The sequence below is a fragment of the Aspergillus brasiliensis genome, assembly GCF_001889945.1.
Source record: "Aspergillus brasiliensis CBS 101740 unplaced genomic scaffold ASPBRscaffold_6, whole genome shotgun sequence".
NCBI classification, from domain to species: domain Eukaryota; kingdom Fungi; phylum Ascomycota; class Eurotiomycetes; order Eurotiales; family Aspergillaceae; genus Aspergillus; species Aspergillus brasiliensis.
Genome location: NW_027137447.1, coordinates 1,131,559 through 1,144,151, shown reverse-complemented (window position 1 = coordinate 1,144,151; position 12,593 = coordinate 1,131,559). Strand labels below are relative to the sequence as shown.

Sequence of the window (12,593 nt, the reverse complement as noted above, 5' to 3'; positions counted from 1 at the left end):
AATTATTGAAGCAAACCCAAACTTTTCAAGTCCTCTACATCTATCTACCATAACCAATAAGCCAGCACCCCTTTTATATAAGTAGTAGACAGATAGCCATACTCGGAACGCCCACGTAAGAACTTAAATATCAACATAGGGCAAGGAAGGCAAATAGATCAAGCCTTCCTCCCCAGGTCCACATCCCTGACCAACTTCATCATCTCTGTCCCCTTACTCACATTCTCCTTCTTGTCATCCCCCTGCAACCCGAAGAACGGCTTCACAGCCACATCCACCGTCTCCTCAAACAACCTCCCCACAACCAATTCCTTCAGATCCTCGCCAGTCTGCGCGAAATCCGGATACGCATTCAACTCCAACAACCACGCATTCCCCTTCTTATCGACCAAAAAGTCCACACCGAAGAGCTCAAACGCGTTCGGCATAGTCTGGAAATGCACCATCATGCCCCTAGCCGCAGCCTCGAAGATTTCTCCCGACACAGCGCAAATCTGATCAAAGACGTTCTGTTTCCATGTATCGCTGAGACCCGGGACGTAGTCTTCTAGGTCCCAGAAGCGACGCACGCTGTCCGGGTTAGCGCGGCCGTTCTCCTGGAAACAGGTGTTGGTGAGGTGGCGGGCGAGGTCTGTGACTTCGTCTTCGTCTTCCCAGGGCGGGCAGTAGGGTTTGGCGGCGAAGAGGGCGAGCATTTCCTTGAAGACGTAGATTTTGAGGGAACCAACGGCGAGGACGTAGGTGCGGATGTGGAATTTGCGGTTGTGGGAGGAGGGGATGAGGAGTGGAGGGTCGATGTAGGGTTGGGCGATGAAGTGGCGGAGTTGGGAGGTTACCACGCCGTGGTTGTCATCATCGTCGTCGTCTTCGTCGTTGTTATTTTCGGGCTCTGGTCGCTCGGAGCCACTTTCATCGTCTGAGTCGGGTACTTCCCATTCTTCGAAGATCTCGCGGAGGCCGTCTTCGCTATTGAAGAGGCGGATGCCTTGGCCGCGGTCGCTCATGCCGGGCTTGAGAATCCACCATTCTTTCTCTTCGTCGGGGAGGGTTTCGTTCTTTTCGAGACTGTCGCGCAGCTCGTAGGCCTCTAGGAGGGCGTCATCTAGGAACTCGGCGTAGTCGAGCTCAAAATCGAAGCCGGGTTTGAAGTGCTTGGCGAGGACGCTGTCGGGGTGTTTGGTGACCCAGTTGATGACGGTGTTGGACAGGTAGTGTTTGCGGATGAGGGCTTTGCGGATGATGTAGGCGTTGGCAAGAGAGGTGGAGGTGTGCATCATGACGTGCTCAAAGTCCAGTCGTTCGTATTCACGGTACTGGAAGATAGGTGTAGTGCGAGAAGGGAGGTCAGAGAGTGATGAGATGGCACGACATTGACCATTTTCAAGACGACGCTGGAGCGCCCGCTCCATCAGACTCTGGACATAGGAGTCGTCGCTGTCGACGAGGGAATAGAATGTAGGCTCAGTGTTATTATCCGGTCTACATGAGATGGAATCTATCAGAATACCAGCCATCACAGACGATCCAAGATAAAGTAGCAATCAAAAGAGCAGTCGAAGGGGCAAACAGCAATGCGCGAGATGCATAAACTAGCTTGTATATCTGAAAGACGCGCAAATTCTATGTTATATGCAACCACGCTGCGACTCAGCATTATTCCACTCACAGCGTAATCTCTCCTTGAATTCCAGGTGTATGCATGAAATTGGCTCGAAGCGGCGTAACACTGTGATGCATTAGAAAACTAGACAGCAGATCAACAAAGCCTGTACAAACCTGGTCATTCCCTCCTTGACAGCCCAGCCGTCGTTTCCTGGAGCACCCTCCTCGACACTTCTGTACACGTCCGAGAAGTTTGGCGCCCACTCGAAGTGCTTGTGTTGAATGCGAGATCTCTTCAAGGAAGTCGTTCCATCCACAGCCGGTGCCGACTTGTTTCCTGAGCCCGCCGTCTGGTGTCGCACATCGTGCTCCTGCTTCTCTGGCGTACTGGCCGAGGCCGAGGCATCGACCGCGCGGAAACAGCTGCCCGATGACCAGCGGTTATCAAGCATGTTAGTGTACAGCACCTTGTTCTGACTCACACCAGGCTCCAGCGGAACATTGACAGTATATAGGTCCACACCGTCGGCCCAGTTTTTGTGGAGGTACTCGATTAACCGAACGGAATGGCGCGATGCTTCCGCGATGACAACGGGATCATGGTCTCTGGAGCTAAAGGCATATGACAGTGCGATAGCAGGCTTACCACAAACCGCTGCCTCCATAGCACCACCAATGGTTCCACTCGATAGGGCGAACAGAGCAGTGGAATTCCGGCCGTAGTTCGGACCGGACACCACGAGGTCAATCGGGCCACGATCTTGGAAGTAGTGGTACAGGCCAATCTGGACACAGCTGGCCGGTGTGGAGTCCACAAGAATCCATTCATCTCCATCGTAGTTATCATCGTCGCCCTCGTTCATGCCATGAGGGAACTCGTGTGTGGTCCCATCGTCTTTGTGGAGAGTACCAGGACGGAAGTAGGTTGGCTTCACGGCGGCCCCGATCAGGTGGGCTTTACCAATCCATGATCGCTGCTGGTGGGGGAGAACTACAGACACAGTGTGTCCGGCAGACTGCAACGATTGGACGAGAGAATGAATGTACGGCGAGGACTGGTTGGACGGCGGGCCGTCGTCGTTGACAACCTATATAGACGGAGGATGGCGATCAGCATGAGTTCGGAGGGGGTGATTGGGGGAGATGCATCTGGCGTTGCTCCAGAAGAAGACTGTGAGAGCGATCCACTTACTAAGATATGCATTGTACTGGAGTGAGGAGTCTGAGAGAGAGAGAGAGGCAGGCGTGAGGAGAGAAGAAAGCGATGGCGGAGGGGCAGGCAAAGGAAGAGTTGGGCGGCAGCGAATTCCCCCGCCTTTGCGCTTCCTTCTCCACCCGTTATCGATAACTAGTTACTGTAGCTACTCTTCCTCACTTACTATATTCATATTCATCGCTTGATCTGCAGTTCTCATCAACATTCAATTGGGTATCTCATTAGTAACAGCTACACTGCCTGTCCCGGGTACTCTTGTTCTATATGTCTTCGCCGTCTTTGCACTCCCCGGGCGTGAGCACTTTCCCTGGCTGTGCCAGTGCCAGAAACCTCCAATGGCCCTTCGCCTCGGCCATCTTCTGCGTCCTCTTCATACAGATAATTATCCTCGTCAGTTTCATCTGCGTATCCCCCAGTATCTTCATCGTCCTCTTCATTCTCGGCTTCCTCAGGCTCTTCGGCTCTCCTTTTCTCGGCTGCCTTGGAGGATTCCGCAATCGGTAGATGGAAGAGCGGCTCTTCAGCCACCTCTTCCTCCTCTTTCTTGATAATAGGTGTAGCACTGCGATCTTCTTTCTTAACAATAGGACCAGACGTGTCACCCCGACTACTAAAGAGCGATGCAAGAACCACCCATGCGACCCCAGTAGAAGCCATGCTGACGCTCCAGAACATGAAACCGAAGACAACGAATGAAGTGAGCCTCCAATTATACATTACCCAGCTAACCTTGCTGTCAGCTTCATCGACAGTCTGTGGGGTTATAGGGATATCAGGAACATACCGCAAACCCGTAAACCGCGCCCGGAACATGACCTTCGCTTTGTATACCTGCATTACCTCTGAGCTATGGAGCTCCAAGCGCAAGCTTTCCGGTATGTTGCGCCAACCACGAGCGAACTGTACTCGTTCCATCATCGGCACTTGCAGCTTCTCCGCTTCATGGTGCCAGCCCAGCACGTAAAATGGCATGAATGAGATCTTACTAGCGGTGTCCACCAACGGCGAAGTATAGGTAAGAATGGCAGGGCGGCGCGAGTGGGAGAGGGTCGTAACCGAAGTGTTCGTATCGTACGCAGCAGAGGTGGACGGACGGGAGAGGAGGGCCAGATCTAGCATGAAGTTTCCCGCGGCAAGATTAGAGGGTGTTCGTGGTAATTCGAGCTCCACCTTGACATCGTATGGCAGGGATGGAACCAGGTCTGATCCCAGGCTTGCGATTCCCCAGGGTGGTCCTTCGCTATTTCGCAACAGACAGTGTCAGCGATCAGCCATGGATATCAGTCAAAAAGACAGTATCTAGAGTTCAGTGCCTGCCCCTAGGATGGACCCCAACTCACCCAAACTGCAAGTGGACAATCCGTTCAAGGCCCGCCTGCGGGATGAACCGGTAGTAGAAGACCCCATACGCGACCGTCGATGTGACGATCATGGCTATAGCCGTACAGAAGAAGAGGAAAGCCCCTAAATAGATCTTTTGAGCTCGTTTCGATACGAGTGGCCGGAGAGCTTCTGCCATTGTGTGCTGTGTGTTTGTGAAAGTCGTTAGTCCCTGGTCTGCCATGATGATCTGAGGAGAGGAGAGAGGAATTAAGGTCATACCATGGCTTCTGACACGACCCCGCTGCGAGGGTCTGCTTCATCATCAGGATCCATGGTTCCTATACTGATCTGTATGGTTAGGAAATTGGGAGGTGCGGTGGAGGAAGAAGAACCGCAGCAACAATTGTTTTGTTCCGAAGAGGTACAGGGATCGCGTCGACGTCACCGAGCAGCACGGCGCGGAGAATCTCCCCGACGCCGATCACCAGGAACTGGACTGCTCCACAAATTATTCCCTCTCACCATCTAGACATCTAGACCAACCTTCTAAATGTGCTGTTTTCTACAGATACGCATGCACCAATACTCATGGACTCATCTTTTTTAAAGCTAGACTTATCGTTACAGACTACCGATATGGTAGATGGAATGGATAAGAGAAAAACACCAACATGAAGCGTAAGAGACACGAGCAAAAAGGAACAAGATATAAGCACCATGTAGCGTTGGACCATGCTAACACGTCCTAATATGCATACCCCGCCCAGAAACCCAACCGAAACAATAAGAAAAAAGGACATAGAACAGTACAGCATGCCAACGGAAATCAAAGCAGACGTAGAAACCCTTCGAATCATACACCCCGGTAAAGGCCCGTATTTTTGCGCTGCATTGTCATGAGCGGCATCGATAGAACACCATCAGAGTTGGTCATCGCGGCTGAATGCAAGGCATGGAAACATGATCAAATACTTCGTATTAATATAGTAGAAGAAGATAGAGGAGAGTGTATAGCTCGGCGATCACTCAAGCCATGGCCCGCGGGCTCTGTTGCTGGATGTGCTGCAGGAGAGCATCGAACAGACGGCCGATCTAGTGGAGCAAGTTAAGTCAGTAAATCGAAACAACGGAATTATTCAAACGACGGTCAGCTTACCTCAGGCGCAGCCTGAATGAACGGGAGACGGAAGAAGGTGTAGCTCCGGTTCTGGAGCAGCTCCTGCAGGGTAATGATGAGACCCCAGGGATGAGGGCGGTGGACAATAAGCCTCTCGAGAAGCACCCGGATGATTTGCTGACGAATGTCAGAATCGTCTTGCTCCGAGTAGTCGGTGCCGAATAGACGGAGAATGGCGAAGCTGAAGAAGTAGGTATGGCTATTGGGGTATCGGAGCTGATTGGCCATTGCGCTCAGCAGATAGTACCGCGCCTCAGGCCGGAAGGCCTTCGCTAGCTTCTCGAGAAGTGCCGAGTGAGGGGAATTGTCGAAGGCCGCGCGAATGTTGCCCTTGGTGGCATTCGCAGACACGGCGCTCTGACCAACGTAAAGTACAAGTGCGTTCAAAAGGACCACGTTGACGTTGATCGGCGTGTAGTAGGGGCCGGTTTCCCTAGTGGGAGGACTGTACACGGCATCGGAGATCTGCTGAATGACCGAATCAGATGCATCGTTGCTCTGTAGTGCACTGTCAACAGCACTCTTGATGTTGGCCTGTTCCAGCGGACCAGCAGTATCGCCGGCGATTCTTGGAGCCTCCCGCATTTCTTCCAGACGCTCAACCTTCAACCCCTCCCTGAACGGGTCTGGGAGTTTGTGGAAGGACGATGGATAAGCACTCAGGACCAGGTTCCGAAGCTGAGCGCAATGAGCAGGGATGACATTGCAGAACTGGAAGTGATTCTCGGCCACGAATTCAGGGAAGTCGTGATGCAAGATCAGCAAGATGCGAAGAACACCCTTGTACAAGTCCTTGGCAACGTAAGAGATACTGGCCGGCTTGAGCTGCTCACCAATGTAAGAGAGTAGAGCCTGCATGATTTCGCAGTACGGTCCCCAGCCCGCCCGCTCCGGCATGTTCAGCATACCGGACATGAAGAATCTGTGAGAGACCAACGACAGCCACCCATAAACAAATCCTGGGCAGTACTTGGGCTGAAGAGACAGGAACTTGTTAGCGAAGGCGAACATCATGTCCTGATGCTGGTCGCTATTCTGAAGACCGTTCATGGAATATTCACAGAGAATGCTGGAGAACAGCCTGAAGAAGACACGCTGATTGAAAGCCTCGCCCCTCATGACATGGTGGTGGTTCAGAACAAGCACGAGCAGTGAGAGGGTAGAATTGAAGAAGGCTGCCTTGCTTGTCTTGGCAGCTCCTGTAGACTCGCCTTGGAACTTGACAAGTAAGACAACAAGCTTGCCAAGAGCATCGATGTAGAGGAACGCCTCATCGAGACTGCCACTAGGGTTCTGCGACTCGTGATCAAACATTGCAACCGAGATGTCGATGCTGAGGCGGAAGAAGAGTGCCGAGTCCTCCTGATTGTCCATGACCTGTCGCTCATGCAGATCCTTGAGGAACGAATAGTAGGTGCGGTCAATGGCACCGGGAGCCTTGTAGATTCCAATCCACTCGCTGAAGATATACTCCATCTGATCTCGCTTGGACCTGGCCTTGTCACTGAGTAGCGGATTGACAACTTCGGGAATGCCAGATTCACGCAGCTTGCGAATAATATCGTTAGCCACAGTAATATCCGACTCTTCCGCAAGCCATTGACTCATGGCTTCAAGACTGCCCGAAAAGTCGGATCTCAGAGCAGAGGGTTCTTCGCTGAAGAGAACACGGTCCATGAGGTTGGAGAGGACATCCAGAGCAGCAGTGTTCTTTTGAAGAATAAGACGCGTCAGGATCATGTCAACCCGGCGAATATCCAGTAGACCGACATCGACGAGCGCGACCGTAACCGGCACGTTGAACATGTGCTCATCGTCAACCTCAGAAAGTATGGCCCAGGTGTAGCGAGCGACAAGAGTCGACATATCGCAAAGTTTTGCGAGTAAGTGGGTGAGAACTTCGATCTCTAACGTCCCGGGTGTTTGCGAATACAGAGTCGTACAGATTCTGAGGCCAGTGAGCCTAGCGAGTTCTTCACCGTTTGGAGAGGCAAGAATAGTGCGGAGTGCTTGGTTGTACTCTTGGAGGACAGCACTCTCCCTGCCAAGATCCCGTATGCGTTCTTCGGGAGCGTTTCGAGCTGCCTGCTGTAACTCGGAAACTATGCTCTCGACCTTCTCACGCGGGCTTTGAGCCTCAAGGAAGCCGTTGAGCTGAGATTGTGCGCCCACAAGACCAGTCTGCTGTAACCGAGCATCTTGCTGGGCTTGTGGTGTCCTATGGGGCACAGCTGGCTGCTCTGCAGGAGTAGAGAGGTTGGGAATAGGGGAGTATGGTTCCTGGAGAACATCAGGAAGCTGTCGACCAGAATCAGTGGAGACATTCTGAACGTGCGCCGCTGCCGGACCACGGGCTTGACGGGCAAACTCCTCGTAAATCGCCAGTTGCTCTTTGTTCAACCCCCCTGCAGCCTGTCGGTAAGGCTCGGGGATGAAAAGGCCCCAGCGATTCATCGATGGGTCAATGAAAGGCTCATTGGGTCGGGCCGCCCTGTGACGCCGACGAGCTTCCAACTGGGGTTCGATGACCTTCTCGATCTCAGGAAGAGACTTCTCCTCAGCAGCCTTCTCAACGATGCCGCAAGCAGCATCGAGGTTATCGTTGACACACATGAGAATCAATCCCTCAGGCATTGGCTGATCGGAATATTCTTGCTGGATCATGCGAATGTAATTGGTCATGCTCACCTTGAGCGGCTCCTTGCAGGTTACAAGGGCCAAGCTACCAGCCAATTGTCTGACCATGATGCCAGCCGCATGACGCACTCTTTCCTCATCAGGCTCCATTGCAAAGTCCTTCGACACCAATTGGACCGTGGAGATAGAAGCGATGGTAACTGAGCGTTCCACAACGGGAGTGATGATTTCCGCGATGGCACGCTCGACCGCGCTGTGTACTATCTGCCGAAGGACATTCGGGTCGACCATGCTGCTCGCAGACGACGGGAGTACAAGGATCTTGTCCAGGCTCGGGAGAGTGGACATGATGGCAGCCGGTGACAATCGCTCGTGGCGGATACCTTGGTTGATGCTCGTGAGAGTCATGTCCTCGAACGCCTCCAAACCATCTGGAATATTGGCCGTGGACAGCGCATCTTCGATGTGAGCAGAGCGGTCGCGGATGATGACAGAAGGCTCAATGGTCTTGTGATCCAGGTCGAGATCCTTACACAGAACTTCAATTTCGAACTTCAAGTTCAACTTGAGTTCAGCGAAATGATAAAGTTCCATGAGCAATGCAAGGATGTCCATCAGCCAAGGATTGGGAGGGTTGAACACCGTGGACTTCGTGGCTTGGACGAGCACTTTGCATGTGAAAGGAATCACGATAGTCAGGCGCTGGCTATCGAATCCCTCCAAGAGAAGTCCCTTGAAGTAAACATTTTTATGTTTGATGGGCTTGTCCTTGGCTATCGTCAAAGATCCCAGCCACGCACCGAGGTTCTTGAGATGGCCGCGCTCGGTGGATGAGTTGATGGTAGCCTCGGAGTTCAGAAGCTTGGATACACTGACGTAAGTTTCTCTAAGAACTTCCGCCCATAGCACCTTGTCATTGATTCGGTCAAGCAGGTCAAGATAGAGCTGCTGGAAATTCGGCTGCAACTTCGCCCGTTCCTCCACAAGGTAAGACGCAAACCATTGGTGGTGTTGGTCACGAAGAACATCCGTGAGGTCTCGCAGCTTTTCATCAATGTTTTGTTCGGACACATTGTTCAAAACGAAGAGAATCTTGTCTTGGACTTCTTCGTCAGGATCACGATAGACCTCAGGTCTGATAAGCGGATCAACATGAACGGAAACGAATTTACGAGCTGATCCGTCTGCAGTCGCGTTCTCGTCGACATTTCCATTCACGGCAGCACTCGGAATACTGTCCGCTCTTCCGGTCTCATCCCTAACTTGACTCCCTTGTTCACGCAGAACTTCCTCGGCTTTCTGGTAGATCGTAGTGCCTTGCAGGGTTGGGATCTGTAGAAGCAGATGGCAGAAGCCAGCCCACTCAGGAAGACGGTTGATCAACTGCTCAATCGCCTCGACACCGAACTTGTACATAGGATCGTGCATTTCATGATCACGCACCGCCTCCAGAATCATGCCCAAACCGACCTTCAGGGTAATGCCGTCCACAAGCCGGAAATTGATGATGCCACCAAACATCACAGCTGTCTTGGTCAATGCCTCCAAAGGATATTCATGGTAGCAATGGTATTCGTCGATAAGGCCATGCACCATGCAAGCGAATAGGTCCTGCTCGGCTGGTTCACGGGAGGATTTATATCTTCTCATTAACTCAAGGATTTCCCTGAGTGAGAGCTCCTCGTGATACATCTTGCCAAAAAGCTCTTGCATCTGCTTGTCTACTGCCTCAGGCAACGCATTTCCGTTCTCTCCGTTGGCGTCGATGATGTCGTCGAAACCTTCCCCGTAGTTGATGAGCCGCGGATAAGTTTGAATGCATATCCGTTGTACGGGAGTGAGATTTTCGCGGTCACCGACGTATTCTTCGAGCACCGACAGCAACGTGAACACCGTTTTGACCGAAAGACTGACCATCTGGGGAGCCGGCTGTTCCTTTCTTTGGACGTGAAGCTCATCTTCTGCCTTGATCCTCAGGAACTTAGATAGTAGGCTTCCCATATCCATGGGACCTTTCTGTGCCGCATTACGAACCCATTGCTCCAAGTCAAAGGGTCCTTTACGATGAGCGTAGCAAGCAAGGTCCATAGCGAGACCGTTCGTATAGCCCAAAAGATAGTCGAGCCAGCCAAACTCAACAGCATGTTCATAGATGGCAGCAGTAGACGTCGGGTCCTGCGTGAATGTCGTGAAGAGTTGCTCTGCGACCCACTGACGGTCTTGATGCCAGGCCCCGTGCAGCGCCAAGTGATATCCTTCCTCTTGTTTGAGTATGAAAACTATCAAAGTTCGAAGAACAAAGCTCTGCTGCACACTAGTCCATGGCTGAGGGAGAGAGAGGGCCGAGCACAAGAAGACGGGCAGATCATACTGAACAACCGCCTTGATCATCAGTTGGCTCTCCGCGGCGGCCCAAGATGCTTGGGAAAATAATGCCAGATCGAATATGGCCCTCATAGCGTCCAAGGACCGGAGTGGCGACTTTGCGGCACGTTCACCTTGCAGACGCACAAGCTCGGGACCATCGGCAAAGAAGTCGGAGGGAAAGGTGGCGCGTAGGTTCGGGATTTGGGACACATCTGTCCTGGAAGCAATGAAAGCAGTCAGGAACGACATTTGTGTGTCACGATGCTCCCAATCACCACCCCAAAGCTTCTGGACATCAAGGGTTGAGTCATCCGCAGCTGCAGCCAACAGGACCGCATACAGCTTCGCGAATTGTCGAGCATCGATTCTCAAGCCCTCACGGTCGAAGCTGCGGAAGATAAGAGGCCAATTGATTCGCTTCTCGCCATAGTGTGCCTGAACAGCCCCGAGGAAAGTTTCCAGAGAGAACTCGCGCCAATACTGGGAGAGTACAAGGAAAAGGAGCGCACTGGCAATATGCTCTTCGCTCCAGCACTCGGGGCCGGTTGCGTTTATTGTCTCAGTGACGGCGTCGGCATTCGAAGTTGCTTTCGGTCCTCTTGAGTGAAGTTGGCGGACAAGGGTATACCTGGGGTTAATGAAATTGAACATCTGGAGGGCAGACGCAATCTCGAATGGTATGTCCACGCCCAACTTCTGATAGCGTAAATTCGCTGCATACACCAATTTTCCTTTCACCTCATCTGTGAAGTTTCTAGGGGGGTACAATATGAACCGCTCGATGGTCATGCCAATGAAAGAGTTCTTGTAATCCTTGTTGACATCGGACAGCGTTGCAAGGCTTTGCAGAAATGGTGTTATGGAATTGGAGATTATCGCATCGGCTGTCGGAAAGCATTCGTCAGTTGAGTTGGAACACTGTCTCATGGTCGGACTAACGACTCACCTTTAGCACGCAAATCTGACTTGTTAGCGGTTTTGAAAGCCAGCGCAAGAGAAACCTTCACGAGAGGATCGAGTTTGAAGTGATCCAAAAACGTGGAGAGATCAAAATCACGGAAGATATCTCCCTCGGACGTATCAACCGTCTCTGCGATCTTCTGGGCCTGTTCTATATCCTGAGACACTTTCTGCATCTCCTGAACCAGGAGTGGATAATTGCCAGCATTTTCCACGGACTTGTTGACTCCGGGGAAAATCTGCGGGGCATTGCCCGTAAGCAAGCGGCGGAAGTATTTGGAGAAGACCTCCATTCCGTTTGACTCAACAAGCTGATACCAAGTCAGCACCGCAATGACACCAGAAGTAAGAGAGGATTGGCGTCCTATACGCCATGTTCTGGTGCACTTACCTTATGAATTTGAGCAGCTTTGGTTTCCCACTTTTCTCTACCCTCTTTCTCTGTGATAGAATCTAAGAGCAGGAAAACCTGTGCGATGGATATCTTCGTCAACGATGACTGGCTCGCGTGTGCAGCAGAGCCTGAAGCTGCCGAACCCGGCTTGTCAGAGGGAAAGCCCGTAGGTGAATTCACGGTTGTACCGGACAACAACGGAGAGAAGGTGGCGCCTCTGGAAGATCCCGTCCCACCTCCGCCTCCCCCGGAGCCTCCACCACCCGCGACAGAACCCGCTGCGGAAGCCAGATGTGACCCTGAAGACGGGGTGTGAGCTCTGAATTTAGGTGAGGAGAGAGACTGCCCGGGTTGTTGGTGCTGTTGCGAGCCAGATTGAAAGGAGGTGAATGGTGAGGGCGTGGAGGCTGGCGAGGGTACGTTCCGACCAACAGGATGGCCCCTAGCGGAGCTCAGAACGGCGGAAAAGGAGGAAGTCAGAGGAGACGCGGTTGAACCACCTGGACCAGGACTGTTGGACTGAGGTGGCCCCCGAGAAGCTGAGGCGAGCGAAGAGAGGTTGTTGGTCGCAAGTGGAGTCAACCCACGCCGAACACTGGACTGGGACACGGACGGACCCCAAGGAGATTGCTGTGACCTTGCCGGCCTGGTCGAAGAGGATTTATCGGTGCCAGAAGCAATCGACGATTGGGAGGAAGGAGGAGGGGGAGGGAAGGTCATCTAGGAGACGCGATCATTTGATCTGAAGGCGAGCGACAAATTTTTATTATTTGCAACAAAGTAAAAGCAGAGTCGAAGCCAAGAATTATGAGAACAATCGTGAGACGTGCAACAGAGCGACGGATTCTGGCAGCGGAAGAGCAGAGACCGATGGCAATGAAGAGGATGTTGCTTCGTGGCACAGGATGGAAGTTCCG

The 12,593-nt window shown here is 52.4% G+C and overlaps 3 protein-coding genes across 3 annotated transcripts; all 3 read right to left on the bottom strand.

Moving 5' to 3' along the window:
* Positions 1–158: 158 nt before the first annotated feature.
* ASPBRDRAFT_75235 (putative acid phosphatase) lies at positions 159–2,891 on the bottom strand (the record flags this gene model as incomplete). The annotated part of the gene is made up of 5 exons (XM_067629274.1): positions 2,795–2,891; positions 1,777–2,690; positions 1,667–1,726; positions 1,522–1,589; positions 159–1,495 (listed from the first exon to the last, which is right to left on the bottom strand). The coding sequence occupies exons 1-5, from the start codon at positions 2,804–2,806 to the stop codon at positions 159–161; spliced, it is 2,391 nt and encodes a 796-aa protein (XP_067479179.1). The 5' UTR covers positions 2,807–2,891.
* A 106-nt stretch (positions 2,892–2,997) lies between these two features.
* On the bottom strand, positions 2,998–4,539 carry ASPBRDRAFT_43311 (seipin). Its single transcript, XM_067624967.1, has 3 exons — positions 4,421–4,539; positions 4,159–4,343; positions 2,998–4,058 (listed from the first exon to the last, which is right to left on the bottom strand). Exons 1-3 carry the CDS (start codon positions 4,472–4,474, stop codon positions 3,050–3,052), a joined length of 1,248 nt encoding a protein of 415 aa, XP_067479178.1. The 5' UTR covers positions 4,475–4,539; the 3' UTR covers positions 2,998–3,049.
* Positions 4,540–5,167: 628 nt separating this feature from the next.
* ASPBRDRAFT_30296 (CCR4-NOT core subunit CDC39) lies at positions 5,168–12,396 on the bottom strand (the record flags this gene model as incomplete). The annotated part of the gene is made up of 4 exons (XM_067622761.1): positions 5,168–5,233; positions 5,298–11,206; positions 11,269–11,593; positions 11,674–12,396. The coding sequence occupies 4 exons, from the start codon at positions 12,394–12,396 to the stop codon at positions 5,168–5,170; spliced, it is 7,023 nt and encodes a 2,340-aa protein (XP_067479177.1).
* Between the last annotated feature and the right edge of the window lie 197 nt (positions 12,397–12,593).

Bases quoted from the DNA above. Each gene is read 5' to 3' on its own strand.
- ASPBRDRAFT_43311 (XM_067624967.1), bottom strand. From the start codon at position 4,474: ATGGATCCTGATGATGAAGCAGACCCTCGCAGCGGGGTCGTGTCAGAA. The intron at 4,344-4,420 runs GTATGACCTTAA...ACAAACACACAG, and splicing joins GGGTCGTGTCAGAAGCCATG to CACACAATGGCAGAAGCTCT. The intron at 4,059-4,158 runs GTGAGTTGGGGT...GTTGCGAAATAG, and splicing joins ATTGTCCACTTGCAGTTTGG to CGAAGGACCACCCTGGGGAA.